Source organism: Osmerus eperlanus, chromosome 3 (genome assembly GCF_963692335.1).
Source record: "Osmerus eperlanus chromosome 3, fOsmEpe2.1, whole genome shotgun sequence".
Lineage (NCBI taxonomy): Eukaryota > Metazoa > Chordata > Actinopteri > Osmeriformes > Osmeridae > Osmerus > Osmerus eperlanus.
Genome location: NC_085020.1, coordinates 4437491 through 4452918, shown reverse-complemented (window position 1 = coordinate 4452918; position 15428 = coordinate 4437491). Strand labels below are relative to the sequence as shown.

At 46.4% G+C, this 15428-nt stretch overlaps 1 protein-coding gene across 1 annotated transcript; it reads left to right on the top strand.

The window, feature by feature from the left end:
- Nucleotides 1-364: 364 nt before the first annotated feature.
- LOC134017235 (ras-related protein Rap-2a) lies at nt 365-11636 on the top strand. Its single transcript, XM_062456652.1, has 2 exons — nt 365-1377; nt 9874-11636. The coding sequence occupies exons 1-2, from the start codon at nt 1064-1066 to the stop codon at nt 10109-10111; spliced, it is 552 nt and encodes a 183-aa protein (XP_062312636.1). The 5' UTR covers nt 365-1063; the 3' UTR covers nt 10112-11636.
- The last annotated feature ends 3792 nt before the right edge of the window (nt 11637-15428 follow it).

Sequence of the window (15428 nt, the reverse complement as noted above, 5' to 3'; positions counted from 1 at the left end):
TAGTCCAAATCCTGAGTGCCATGATGTACAATTTTATTATACAGATTGTAATCTTTGATTAACCAATTTTCCTCTATTAGGTAATAAACCATAGGTGTCAGACAGTCTTTTCAATTACTTTACAAGAAGCTTTCATTCTTACAAGTTCACGGTAGGCAGCGTTACCATAGCAACAGCATCCGGTGCACTTTCCTCTTGGATACACATCCCCAAGCTGCTGCTGTGATTGGACGAACACACCTTGGATGTCACTGGTGTAACCGAATGATGGGAATTTTACCACATGAACGGAAATCCAATCCTCGAGTTTCACTGGCCTTCTCGGTATGGCACTCTAGATCGTCATGAGTGAGGTTAGAGCGAATGAGTTTAGCTATTGGGTACTTTGCACATCTTTCATGAGAGGGAAGACCCTTCTCTTTTCTGTGGTACGGAAGCCGAGGGGGGACTGGTTCGTAGCGCGGCGGCGGTGGGTCTCCACCCGAGAGTATGGCGGCCAGGATTGTATTTATGAACAAATAACTGGGGACATGAAAGATATGATGAATTAGAAACAAAGAAACACAAATTGTATTTTGGACACTTGAAACTGCGTTTGGACAACTATATTGGCTATGGGTCCAAAGCACGCGTGAAGGCTTTCACGTAAAATCCGCCGCGGTTTGTCCTGTGTTATTGCCAATGTATTCGATGGAGCAAGTTTTGTTTTTTTCACAATGCCAATGGTGAGATGAGCAGATAAAAAAAAACGCACGTTTCACATTCAAGTATTTGATGCATTTTGAAATTGCAGTCGTTTGGACACAGTCACCAATGTCTGGTCTGCCGGGAGGAATTTCTACAATGAAATCAATCTGCCGGGCACCGAGTCTTTGTGCTCTGTTTTTTATGTGCCATATATGAGCAGTGGTAACATAACCAAGGCTCTGTTCTTGATACATATTCACAATGGGACGCAAATTGTGAATGACATTTGTGCGGGGATATTGAAATTGAGTTCAATGTCGCGCGGAAAGTAATAGCTTTTGACAATCTCTTGAATTCGTCCACTAACAAGGGAGCGATGCGCGAGTACAAAGTGGTGGTCCTCGGCAGCGGTGGGGTTGGGAAATCCGCCCTCACTGTCCAGTTTGTCACCGGGACGTTTATTGAAAAGTACGACCCAACCATTGAGGATTTTTACCGCAAGGAAATCGAGGTGGATTCCTCCCCATCTGTTCTGGAGATTCTTGACACTGCTGGCACCGAGCAGTTCGCGTCTATGCGGGACCTTTACATAAAAAATGGACAAGGATTCATATTGGTCTATAGCCTTGTCAACCAACAGAGCTTCCAAGACATAAAACCTATGAGAGATCAGATCATCAGAGTTAAAAGGTTGGTGAATATGGATCAATGCCTGCATTGCCTGTATACAGTTGGAAATATGCATCACACACTAGGGCATCTCTTAACATGACACAGCCCAGTGGCACAGGACAGAATTGATCCATGTTAGCAGAGTGGCTGTGCGGGCTGTGCATCTAAGTGCATCTAATTAAGTAAAATATAAAACTGCAGGGTAAATTCCTAAAGACCGCAAATTACTTAACCAGTGTGTTGATAACTTGAGAGTGTGTGGCATCGGATGAAGCAAATACAAAACCTGCCTTCTCCTACCATTAATACCCTCAGCATCACAGTGACTGCAAACTGCAGGTCCGCTCATTTCTCCTAACACATTACAATGGGATTCTCAACAGTATGAATTATATATTTAGTGGTGTGTTCACGACATGTGTGTTTGTCTTATTTGGCGCATGGAGGCCATATTGTTTGTCATCTGCTATTTTTATATTTGCCCTTAACTACTACCCTGATGTACAATACTAGGGCCATGATGCTACACATTCTCCTCAGTTAGCCTCCCAGTAGGCCCTACTGTTCAGCATCAGGTTTGGCCTTCAGCAGAGTCAACGGCACTCTCCTCTACTCCCCCTCATTACAGACAATATTAGACAAGTGTCTTGTGTGTCTGGCTGGCTAGCTCAGCTGCTGCTAGCCGCGGTTGTCTGATGGTTTGGTCATGACTCTGTGCTGGATGCTGCAACCCCAGTGAAACTGACCGCTGGTGTTCCCATGAGTGCGTGCACCAGTGTGGCCATACCTCAGGATCACTGCTAAAGCAATGGGCCTTTGGAGTTGCTACATTGCAGGGGGAAAGCATGTTATTGTCAGGCCAGTTTCAGTAGAGGAAAAGTGGAGCTTTTTACTTGGCAGCACAAGCTATTGGAAGAAGAAGAAAAATGGAACCTTGGAAGGATTCAAACATACTGTTGTCTAATGACGAAGCACAGGCACAGAGAACATGCGTGTTGACTAGGGGATACACACAGCACTGTGGAGATGAACTAGGGTTGTTTCTCATTCACAGCAGTTAACACGCTTGTTAATGCCCGTAGGCCTAGTTACTGTACAGCCCTTCAGTGGTTTATTATTCTCAGGTAAAGACCTAAAGCGTGGCCATAATTAAGGCCTGTTTGTGCATCTTTTAATCCCGTGACTCGGCTGGTGAGGTCATGTAAAGAGTGGCGTCTCGGCCTGTGCGAGGCTGTGACAGTGCGAGTGCATCGCTCGGTCTAGGTGTCAGTGTATCTGCCAGGCTGAATGGAGGCGGGGTGTGGGGGAGTGTGACAGGCCACAAAGAGACAAGGCTCTGCCCTCCCAGACAACCCTCAGCTGCACTAGACCACTGCACTCCTCAACATCTATGCGCTGTGGTTGATGACAGCTAAAGGCACGTAGCCACGATGCTAGAGCAAAGCCAACACTCCACCAAAAACAGTTAAAGAGGATGAACGCAGATTATTATTGCTATTTGGTCTGAACGATTGATTGTCATCGCCTGCATTTCTTCTTCTGGGTATCTGGATTGTCTCTTGATGACTTCCAGCATAGCCCAGACTGGGTTTAATTCCGAGTTTGGGTTGGATGTAACCATTCACATAAATCTACGACTCCACATGAAAGAATGAGGTCAGCATGTGTTTCCCTCATAAAGAGGTGAGCATAGGGGAGGTATGGCTGAGCATTTGTGGCCCAGAGCCTATTGTGTGTGTGTGTATGTGTGTGTGTGTGTGCACCAGGTGTGGGCCAGCTGTTGTGTGTCGTTCCAGACAAACACACCCAGGGACTGTCTCCTCAAGTCTGGTGTCACTGTACAACACTCCAGCAACACTCCAGCAACACTCCCACTCATGCCCTCAGGAACAAAAGATCATCGATCATCAAAATGAGCTTTTTCATCTGTCTGGCAGAACCCGGGGATTGCTATATTTATGCTAATAATCATTGGATTCTTGATTTGATGTGACTTGGTGTACTTCACCAACTCTGTCTGCTATTGGCCCATGTTTTATACATATGTTTCTCCTAAACACTGTTTGGAACAGGCGAACCATATTTCCTGCAGCTGGACAGTTTGTTTGCACTGTGTGTTTATGCAGTAAAGGTTAAGATGGGGATTATCCAAGACTGGAGGCCTAAACTATGGTCATGTTCCCATGGCTTGTTTTAAATGTTGTACTTCAAAATGATAGGGCCACTCAGTTTCTCAGCCAAAGACGCTGTTGGTTTCATAGATTATGGTAGGGAAGTTTACAGTACAACTTCTGTTCCAAACAAAGAAAATGACTCATGTTGTTTACTGAATCATGACTCTCATAGCATCCTATTCTAATGGAGAAGGGGGATGTACAGAATACAGTACACATAAGATAAGAGCTAGCCAGGTCACTTCTGGAGAACAGGAAGTAGACCTAGGTTGTAAAGTTGTGGCTGTTGGTCGGCATAACCTCAACCTGTTGAAGCTCAACACCCATGGATAGTGAGAGCCTAACAGTAAACAAATCGTCAGCTTGCATTGAGCTCCAACCCTCTGTTTATCTAAGCATCCCCAGTCCGTGAACATCAGACGAGAGGAGCATGACTCGACCAGATCCGTCAACCTGGCCGGCCCGGCAGCTCCTCACCCTCCAGGGGTCCGTGAGCCAGCGGGGCCCTGTGACCCTCACAGCTGCCCCTGCTGCTCTCCCCACCTCCCCACAACCCTGCCTGCCCGCCCCGGTCAGAGGCCCCCGGTGTGTGTCACGCCGTGTTCCGAGCCCTGTCAGCCAGCGTTAGTGTCGGCGGTTAGTGCCACAGACGGCCGTTAACGGAGGGTGCAGATGATCACCCCCGCATGCCCCCCCCCCGTCCTCTCTACGCCCGCCTGCTCGCCCATCACTCCGGTCTGCGGCGGTAGTTAGCCACGCGCAGGTGATGCCCAATGACGGGTGGCGCAGGATGTGCCAGCGCGCCCAGACACCAGGGTCAGTGTGAGGGCTTGATGGATGTACTGTAAGAAGGAGAAGAGGCGCTCCATTGATATTCTGTGGAGCTACAAGTCCAGCTTGTTTGTCGTGACATCTGCCCCATAGGCTGAGAGAGAGACTGTTTGTATGACACAGACGTCTGTTTGTGCAACATTGACGCGATGTGGGACAAAAGTTGTGCTCTGCAGGGCCACGGCAGGGCAAACTGAAAAAGGGAATTTCCTAAACCAACTTGTGGAAACAATTTTGTTCTAAAAGGGTAGCTCGCTTTAATTACCCTATTACCAGTCTAGGCCAATGCTGTTATTGAACGAATCATTATGTATGAGAGAGGTTTCACACACTATTGCATGACATAGCAGTTATTACAATTACAGATTTCATGCACTGTCCGGTTACACTATTATGCTGTTACAAAGTTGTCAAAAGAACCCGACAGATTTGCCCTTTCTCATGGGACTTTTAAACCCTGTCACGTCGCCTTCTTCTTGGTTCAGACCACCCAGCACCAAGTTTCTGACCCGGAGCCAGGGAAGCAAGACCTTCATAAGCAGCCTGGACCACTGGCGCAGCACGCTCAGCCGGTCTGCTTTTCTAAGCCTGACTTCAGCATCAGAAAGCTGCCCTGGCTGCCTTCAGAGTATTACAGTTCCGTCGTAAGCGAAAAAAGTACAAATAATGACACAGTCTGTAACGTCAGTCAAGCAGTGAACAGTTGAGAACCAAATCTGCTGGCTCTGTAGTTGAAAAAGCCATGCACCGTTTGAAGATGGTGTACATGCCGCTGTGGTGGGTGGAAGATGACTGATGCACAGAGCAAAACAATATTACTAGAACTCTAGAGAGCCCAGCTACTCCAAGCATGATTAGCATATTGCTGTTTTATTAAGTCTGAAATCCTCGAAAGAAAATCTTGGAAACAATCGACGTAGTAATTCACTGGATAGTGGATTGGTCTGATCAGTTTTGTCCAGATGGCTCAAACTGTGGCTACCTTTCTAGAACTATACTATTCCACATGGAGCCATGAGTTATTTTCGTGTGGTACAAAATACATGCCTATGTAGGTTCCAGAATTAGCATCATGTACTGTACAGAAGACCCAGAAATGCAGGGAAGGAGAGGGTGAAATGGCCTGAGTCTGCCACTCTAATCTTTCTATTTATAAAAACCATAAATTAGACCAGTCTAATTTGAGCCATGCCTCCTCTCCCCTCTCTTTCGCTGGGACGCCATGGGTAAAAGATCCAAACATGTTTGAGGGAGATACTGTCACTACATGTAACATTTTTCATCTTTGTCGGTTAAGCCCATGCACAAGGATGAGAGAATCATTTTTTCCTTCGTTTTTTTCCCCCCCGTCTGTGAAGATAGGTCACCGTCTGCAAAAGTTAAACATCGAGATGGAAGAGCTACTGTAGAGAATGGCGAACATTTTGTCACACATTCTCCACAACTCAACCCTGTCCAGTTGTTCTTCTTAGAAAAATACGTCTAAAAATAAAAACCAAGAGCTTCACAGGAAAGGGAAGTGGAAAGCTTCCTCCAGCTACTGTGAAACCATCCATTGGATTCGCAACAGAGAGTTTGAAGGTTCTCTAAAAAGTGATATCTCAGCTGTTGTCTGTTTTTGCCATCCATTCACCAGAATAGCAGTTTGGCCTTTCCTGCTATAGGGGCTCTGTAGTGCCTCTGGGATGGGGGACTGCACTCTGTCTGTTTGAAAGCCTCTTCAGAACCTCAGCTTTAATGAAGCCTACCTTCTGGGCCATAGATATAGACGTGAAATTTGGTTTGTCATAAACGTGAGAAACTGAACATGAACTGGTTGCTTAGTTCATGAAAATTGGTTAAAAATGAAGCGGGTTAGCGGTAGATTTTGTAGCGAAGTCTGAATATCCAAAATGCAGATCTTGACCGCACACAATATGGCGGACACACAGATGCGCGTCAAATCTCAAACGCTGGTATGTGTCTGTGTTTCTATATCCATGTTCTGGGTCCTCTGACTCAGCTAAATCCTGACTCCAGAGTCAGCAGCAAGCCCACCCAACGGGCCCCTCTGTGACCACTGGGAACCAGCATCCTGGAGGCCCGGGGCACTGGGCTTCGCTCCAGCTGTCCAGAGACTGGCCTGTCCTTCCCTCATGTAGGCCACAGTGCTGCCTCTCAGAGTGGCACAGATAAAACCACCGACCCAGGGACCACCAGCGCCCATTCCGCCCGCCCTCCCTGCCTCATCTGGGCCTATATATCAGTTGATGCTTCATGCATTATACAGAAGGGCCGTCTGGGAGAGCTAGGAAGGGAGAGTGCATGCGAATGTATGCAGTCAGACTGTCCGACAGACGGGGTGAGTTTGTACCCACACCCTGGGGTTGTGTGTTGTCGTGCATGTGCCCAGGCACCACTGTGTGTGTGTGCTTGTTTGCTCGTGTGTGCGTGTGTGTGTGCGAGGCAAGTGTGTGTGTTTCCGCATCCTAAGACAGGGCTTCCTGTTGGAAGGCTCTACCCTTCATTAAACATACCGCAAGATGCCCTAGACCTAGCGTGTTCAGCGGGGATCCCTCTCTGCTCTGTGCCCAGCCTGGCCAGTGTCTTTCCCCCTCCCCCCTATCTTCCCCCCCCTCCCCCCTCTCTCCCCTTTCCCCACAAACGGGCCCATCCCCAGACTGCCCTCCGCCCCCGCCGCGCTCCCCTGCATGCTGGCGTCCGTGGCAGCCGCTCGCTCACACCTCCCGGGATTGCAGGTTTCCCCTCTGTTATTACGGCTATTTATAGAGCCTCTCCTCCTTTGGCGCCAGATGACAAGTCTTTTCCTTTGTGCTGTTCTCCTCCTGGGAGCGTGAAGGTTCGCAACCCCCACGACGGCCTGAGCTTCGCTCGCTAGCCTATCGACTCACAAGCCATGGACAATTAGTTACGTTCATATCGGCTCTTCCCTCGCTGCGTCAATCAGCATGATCATCAGTTTATTTTTTGGGGGTTCTTTCCGTTTGGATGCGTGACGGGTCTGTGAGTCACAGTTCGAGAGGGCTGGGGTGGGTGAAGGGGGGGGGGGGGGGGGGCAGGCAGCTATGACAATAGAGTCAGGGCGAAAGGTAGTGTTGGAAGGCTCCCGAATCCATCAGAGCTAGCTGGAGCCCGAAAGATCCCTCTGTAGAGTAAATCCTACTTGCTCACACAGGTACGCCCTCACACACAGAACAACAACCGCAGAAACACACTCTTAAACGCACATCCAGGCACTCTCGAACTCAGACCCAACTGTTGTTCAGGTTCCCTATGCCCCAGGGCTACAGAATGTCAAACATATCTTCTTCCCATGGTTAAGCAGGCTAAAGAGGGAGGTGGGAGAGGAAGGAGTCAGCCAAGGGGCTCCATAGGAGTGGGGGCTGGTAGTGTCGGGCATGGCCCCACCACAGCACACTACCCCAGACCACAACCCTGCTCTGCAGAGAGACGCCCAGAAGCAAGGGGCTGTTAGCCTGCCTCGCTAAGCTCTGTCCCCCCCCGTGGCTGCTTTTCAAACCAGCCCAGCCCTCCAATCTACACACCCACAGCTATGATTAAGGCTTCTCAATGAGAGTGGGAAAGGAATGACAGACTGGAGAGCATGTGTTTACCATGGCCTCAAAGACGTGTTCCGAAATAGCAGTTTTTCACGTTGTAGATACGAAGACTTGTGCCAAGAGCTATATCTGTTGATGAGTTTCTGACTGTCTTTCCACTGTTGTATTTTGAACAACTCATGCTCTGTAACTGTATTAGTTTTACGTTAGAGAAAGATGTGGGAGTCAGGTTAAGGTTAAGATAGGGAGTCAGGTGGCTGAGCGGTGAGGGAATCGGGCTAGTAATCCGAAGGTTGCCAGTTCGATTCCCGGTCATGCCAAATTATGTTGTGTCCTTGGGCAAGGCACTTCACCCTACTTGCCTTGGGGGGATGTCCCTGTACTTACTGTAAGTCGCTCTGGATAAGAGCATCTGCTAAATCACTAAATGTAATATGTGGAGACATGGAGATTCAATCTGAATAATGAAGCTGTCTCGGCAGTGGTAGCAGCAGACAGTACAGTATCTCAGTCTCAGTAGCTTCCAGAGCACCTCCAAAATCTGCTCTTAAGTCCCAGTCGTTTTTCGGCTTGGCTTGGGAACAGATCCTGGAAGCTGGATGGCTAAGATTAAAGTTCACTCGGGATAATATATTCAGGAGTAGATCAAAGTGAGCTCCTTATTCTCTGCTAGATGGAGCTTATTTGGAGCTGTGGAACCTGTAGACCGTGGCCTTGTGACGAGATTGTGTTCCTCCGCAGAACAAAGAAGTACAGAGTCTTCATCTCTCCAATCGCTCTCCAACATGGCTTCCTTCCCTTCTTACCTGTTACCATAGCAATCAAGAATGAATGTATTTATTTCTCTCTCTGTCAAATAAACATACATAATTTAAGGACATGAATATTTCATTCAAATACGCTAACCTTAGGAAAAACTCAAAGGATGTTGAATGGTGTTGGAGTGCTCGCTTCTGCTGTGATCTGTTGCTGCTCTGTAATTTGAGGAGGAGGGGGGGCAATCTGAGGGGGGTTTGTATCTGGGCTGTGGCTGAATCAAAGAAACACCCCACTCAAGCAGAATGAAAGGACTCCTGCCCTGCCCTCACTGGTAGATAAGGGGGAGAAGGGCTCACAGCCGGCTTACTCCTCTTGTGCCGATGACGCAAAATCCCCCCAAATAGGTTATTTTGACTGACAAAATGCAGTTTCAAAATGGATTGATGGTTTGACTCAATTACAAACTACAGAAGCAAAGTTCGATTTTCACAAATTGAAAATCGTTTTTTGAGGTTGTAAGTTCAAAGTAGTTCCACCCCATATTTCTAGGATGCTCATCGCCTGCAGTTTATTCCAGTCAGACTCTCTAATATAGGGAAATGTTTGTACTGTTTGCACACAGTTGAGATTATACGGTGTTTACCAAAACCCTTGCTATTTTAGTAAGAAGGCAGTGTGATGTAACTATGTCTCTCTGGCCCTCATTCAAGTGGCTCAGTTCCTCAGTGGCAAGCAGCACTCAACCAGCAGGCTAAGAGTTCAACGCTCACAGGATTATAGCCACTTCCTGTCCCCAGAGAACAGTGGGCTAGATCACCCACTTCCTGTTGACTTCTGGGTTAAGTTCTAGTCTACAGGTTGTCAGAGATGGTGGTACTGTGGGACATTATAACCCACAGGCTGGACAGGGTAGGCTAGCTTTCTTTCATAGCAAGCAATCTCTTTGAGAAGATAAGCCTTCTAGAAAATACTATTTCAAGACAATACACACCATATGGATTAAATGTAATTATTTACGAGTCGCATGATTTATTGACAAACTTCTTTACATGCCAGAATATCGGATACGATTTGTGTATCACACACTCTTGTTTTTACTTGGTAAGGCTGCTGTAAAGCTGTGTATCTGGGTCAGACACTGTAGAGTCACGTTTGACGTGTGTGTGTGTCCCTGTGTTTGTCTTGGTCAGATATGAAAAGGTGCCCGTGATCCTGGTTGGGAACAAGGTGGACCTGGAGAGCGAGAGGGAGGTGTCGTCCAGCGAGGGCCAGGCTCTGGCTGAGGAATGGGGCTGCCCCTTCATGGAGACGTCCGCCAAGAGCAAAACCATGGTGGACGAACTGTTCGCTGAGATCGTTCGGCAGATGGACTACGCCGCCCAGCCAGACAAGGATGACCCCTGCTGCTCCTCCTGCAATATACAATAGCCCCAGAGCCCCAGGAAGTCTCTACACAGGATGCCATATGAAGGGGAAACACACACAGACACAGCATACCACACGGAAGACTAACACACTCACGTTAGAACTTTGTTGGATTTTAACTATTTGGTGCATAAAATCAAGTCATGAAGTAATTAATAATAATGATATGTAAAAAAAATATATAAAATATTAGAATGGAATGAGGAATGCAAGGAATTTGCCGCAAGAGAAATTGACTAACTGAACTCATGAGAAGTGCACTCGCCTTATGATGTTAACGCGTTTATTCATTTGTTTTGATTTGAAGGAAAGGGAGATGTCCAGAGCCCTTGTCAGTGCAGAAGCACTGAACAGGTTTCCTTCTCTTTAGGTTGTTCTGCTTTCATAAATCATCTCTTTAACCATCGTTTTAGTTTTGTTGCTATGACCCAGTTTCTCACAGCCCATCTAGCTGGAGCCTTCTCCATGTGAAGCCTCCATGACAGGGGAGCAGGGTGCTGTGTTCCTGCTCACAGACCCAGGAGTGCAGAATCCCTCCCGTCCACCACTTTTAAACATTGATGAGTAATTGATTTGTGTGCTGGGTTTTTCTGCACAGATAAAAAAAGAGGGCCTACCTTCATCTGCATGGATTTATTTTATCCCTACTGGCAGATCCAAATAGGTGACTTTAAAGCGCCTCCATTTTCTTTTTTGTTTTGATTAGTTTGAAGTAATGGAAGATGGTGAAAAGTCCGGGTCTTTCTTGAAACATCCATGCAGCGATGTTGTCTGCTTTCCTATTTTTCTCGTTTTGGAGATCTTCTAGTAAGCGTAGCAGAGATGTCTGTCACACCCTGTGATGTTTTTCGTTTCAGGAGGCTCTGACGGCAGATTGCTGGATATTGGAACTGTTTCAATCTGATGGAACAAGAAATCCATCTGTCAATGTTTGAATAATCTTCACAGACTCTAGAAACCTTCTTCTTTTGAGGAATGGGTGACGTTTAGAATGAAGACGCCTTCATTCATCTTAGACTCTGTTTGCTTTAACTTAACTGATTGGGAATCACGATAAGATTGGATGCTAAGCTTTGAAACCATCCTGTTCCACTTTATGTATTCAGAGTATTCAAAATTTATAGTTACAATAGTAATAAAAATAATAATGATGACGACGATGATGATGATAACAAGTATAATTACCGGTAGTGTAAATATTTTGTATTGAAAGTGCCAGCTCCTATAAATACACCGACTCAACACGTGGAAATGTCAACCGTATGCATGGCTAAACAAAAAAAGGACTTTCATTGTTTGAGATTATTATTGGCTGTGGAACTGTGCAACCAAACACAAACACATCTGGGTCTGGCACTGGGCCAACTGACATTCATGTTGCTACGGGAACCAGGCGTTCCCCGTGTTACCATTTTCATTGTTCATTTTCTATTTTTTTATGTGAACATTTACTCCTCCTTCCTCCCTAAATGAATGGTGACACTGTTTCATTTGGCACCCAAACAATAAAAGTGCGTTTAACACTAGACTGAGACTCCCAACTGTTTTCAGAACTGTTCCTGAGTGACACATTCACAGGCAGGTTTGCTCCTAAATTCTTCTAGGGTAGAAACATCTTTGACTTGAAATCTCTTTTTTTTCTACTACTTGCAGATCTAAATAACATAAACATAAACATGCAGTGGCTTTGTGAATAACAAATAGTTGTGTTTTGAGTTCCTTGGTGAGTTGTTCACAGCTTGATTACTGCTCTGCTGTGTTTGTGCTGGTGTACTTTGATTACTTTATTGTCGAATATTATAAAGAGGACTTGAAAGACGTTTGATTCTGGGCCCAAATGCATATAACAATGTTTTGTTGTCTGAACTGAATCTAATACTCTTGTGACAGTTGTGCTCTGCAATGTTACTATCTTTACATTAAAAAGATGTAGGGAAAACAAGAGAATCACAACTGAGGACTGCATTGGATTTAAACAGTCCCTTTGCTAATTACGTTTGGTTTAATCAAATCTATTCATTTAATCAAATTAATCTTAAAACAAAGCATGATTTATCTTTCCTTTGGATGTATATTTATTTATATTTATATATGTATATTTATGTATTGATTAGCCAGGCACAATGAAGCAATTTAGTTCCAATAATCATCAATAACAGTTCTTTATTACAAACAGACAAACAGGGTTTAGGGCTAGACCACAACCTGTATACATCCAGGATTGTGTAACATAAGAGCGAGGTTGTATTTGTCAACGTAAACACAGATAGAGATAGTGTGTCCGAGTGACATGGTGTTAGCGGCTCGCTAGCTATAGCACATCCCATTATCATTCGTTCTAGCTTCATCAGTCAGTCCTGACCACACAGGCCCAAGGGGGCCCTAGTAGGACACTATAGTCATGAATTCAGCAAACACCAGCTCTGCTGACGTACCTGCCGTCCATAGCCTCTACCCTCACAAGCCCCTAGCTGTACTAGGCCATGCAACACACATCATATTGTGGTTAGTGCCATCAATAATGTATGACTGGTTTTAGCTGATCATGAGTGACTCTGTATTCCAACCCTCCCCCCCCCTCCCTGTCTCTTTCTCTCACTCTCTCTCTCTGTATCTCTCTCTCTCTGTGTGTATCTCCTGCTATCTCTCTCTATCAACGCCCCAGGGATCTCACTCATGGAGGAGTTCCAGTCCTATGTCTACTTGGAAACATGGAGATAGAGTGAGAGAGAGTGACAGAGAGAGAGGGGGGAGTTAGGATTAGGGCCAGCTATGCAGGGTGTTCTGTGAAGATAATGGAGTTACAATTACAGATAGACAATGGCTGTTCCGATTGCCACACAATATTGAATTGGATATTTGCTATCTGTTTTGTTTGTAGTTGAAAAATCAAGTCTGAACTGGCTGAAGTTGCTGTAAGTAATTCATGTTTTTTGTTGGTCCTTCGTTTTGGAAGTGCTTTCATATCATACTGCACATTGAATTGGCAGATGAAACACTTGAAAGAAATGATAAAAGGCTCCTTGATGCATCGGCTCTTTTGCCTTCATGGTTTGACTCGCGGCTAGTTTTAGAGATGGTCCTGAATCACTGATGTAGACACCATGGAAGCCCTGTTCCAGGGGAATCACTTGTTAATAGATCTGGAGACGTCTCTGTGAGCCTCTCCTCTGAGGCACCTGTCAGCGCCCCCCCCCCCCCCATCCCCCACCCCCAGATCCACTGTCTCCCAGCGAGGGGAGAGACAGATTCTCTCTTTCCCTCAGCCGTCTGTGGTCACCCTGTCTGTCTGAGACAAGATGACAAGACTGAGAGAAAACTCACCAGGAGGTCACAGGCTTCTGGGAACACGAACGAGGATAAGACTGATGCAGCTGGTCTACCTGTAGTCCCAGCCAACACTCTGTCTTCCTTATATCCTACCAAACAATAGGTGTGACTAATAGAAATTCAAAACATCTATCATGGGTATTATGATGATGGATGCATTTGTAGCAGCATCTATCATTTGACAGAGAGTGGGTAGTGGGCGGTGATGGATGGTACAGCGTGTTCCTGGTTGAAGTGGGAGAGTGTGTTCACAGACATCGTGACATAGACAGGAACTTTTGTTCCTGCTGCAGACAACTGTTCTCCCTCCCACATTACAACATACCTTCAAAGAATCACTAGGCAGCGCAAGCAGAGCCGTGGCCCCTGTGCGGAAAACAAGCGGCCCTTGAAAACGCTTGAAGAGAACTCCCTGAGCCGCGGGAGTGTAGGCGTATGAATTAAATAGGAGCTGACTCATGGTTACCTGTCCTGCTTCAGACTGGATGCCGGGGGTGTTTGGCGGTGCAGTTGTGACTCACTGTGGCATGTTTGCTCCAGCCGAGATCCTCGTCAGTATGTCAAATGTCAAGATGACGTGAAGGAGCGGCTCATGAGTCTCGCCATCCCTCCCCCCTCTCCCTCACCTCCCCCCTCTCCCTCCCCCTTCTCCCTCACCTCCCCCCCCCCCCCCTCCCGCCCACGTACCCCCGGCACTCCTCACTTCTTCCTTGACCTTGACTCAGTCACCGGGGGTAACTATCTGATACGCAGCTCTTTGTGGAAAATAATCTCTCGTTTTTTTTCCTCTCACATCTGAAATACAGGCGCACACATTCCACACCCTGGGCAGGAATCCATGGAGCTCAGCTCCCAGGGTGGTGTTAAACCTTTAGTTGATTCCAGTCCATGGATGGGCCCACACAAAGGAGCTCTCCCTACATGGATCAGTGGAGCATTACAAAGACCCAGTGAGGCCCTGGAGTATTCCAACAGACCTCCAGACGAGGGCTGGAACCTCACCTCAGTGGGGAACTGCCCCGTGATGCGCTGGGGTTCCATATGAAAGATGTGGTGGATAAAGTTCGGTGGTAGAGCATTTGACTGCAGATCAAGAGATCGCAAATCAAATATCCCCTGTATCCCCCCATTCTTTGAAGTTAAATGTGTCTTCTGAATGAATGCATCATTGTTATTCTTGTGTAACAACACCAGTGATGTTCTGAGATCCAAGAGATTGATCAACAGATGAGATGACGGGGTTCTGAGGACTGGGTGGCATTACTGCAGGCCCAGACCGGGGCTCATGTACAGTGACTGCGTGGGATCACAGCTTGAATGTGTGAATGTTTACTCCTCCACACACTGAACCTCAGGTGGATTCCAGCTTCTCCACTGGGAGAACCTCCAGCCTCCATCCCTCTCACCAACCCCCATCATCCCAGTTTCACGCCTTTTAGAATGGGAGAGTAAGAGCGGAGGGAGGGGGGGGGACAGAACGTTCCAGTCCTGGTTAGGACTGTCATGAGGCCTTAATGACTAGGTGTCATGGCAACCAGATGGCAACACATGAGTTGTCAATTTCACAGTCTAATTTGCAGCTGTAGCAATGGAGTGTGTGGGGGGAAGATGTCTGAAACAGCAGGGATAAATTCCTTCTCCTGAGCATGTGCTTTGTTTTTAGTTTTCTTTTATGTACAGATGTTGATCCATGTCATCTTCTTCAAAACATGTTGTGAGACCTTTCAGTCACATCAGTCCAACAATAGACCTATTCCTAGTGTTTGCTGAGAATAAGTAATCATCAGATTTATTGAAAGTCATTTTTTGGATGCCATGGCTGTTGATTGACTTATTCATCGTTTGTGAAACTGTTCTTGTGACACGGGGGAACATTGAATATGTTGCATAATTGATGTATGAAAACAAAGAACTACAGTAGTAACGTTCTATCACTGCTGTTTCCAACAGCCTGTTAATCTATATTTAGAATAGAATAAAATCGAACAAA

Bases quoted from the DNA above. Each gene is read 5' to 3' on its own strand.
- LOC134017235 (XM_062456652.1), top strand. From the start codon at position 1,064: ATGCGCGAGTACAAAGTGGTGGTCCTCGGCAGCGGTGGGGTTGGGAAA. The intron at 1,378-9,873 runs GTTGGTGAATAT...TGTCTTGGTCAG, and splicing joins CAGATCATCAGAGTTAAAAG to ATATGAAAAGGTGCCCGTGA.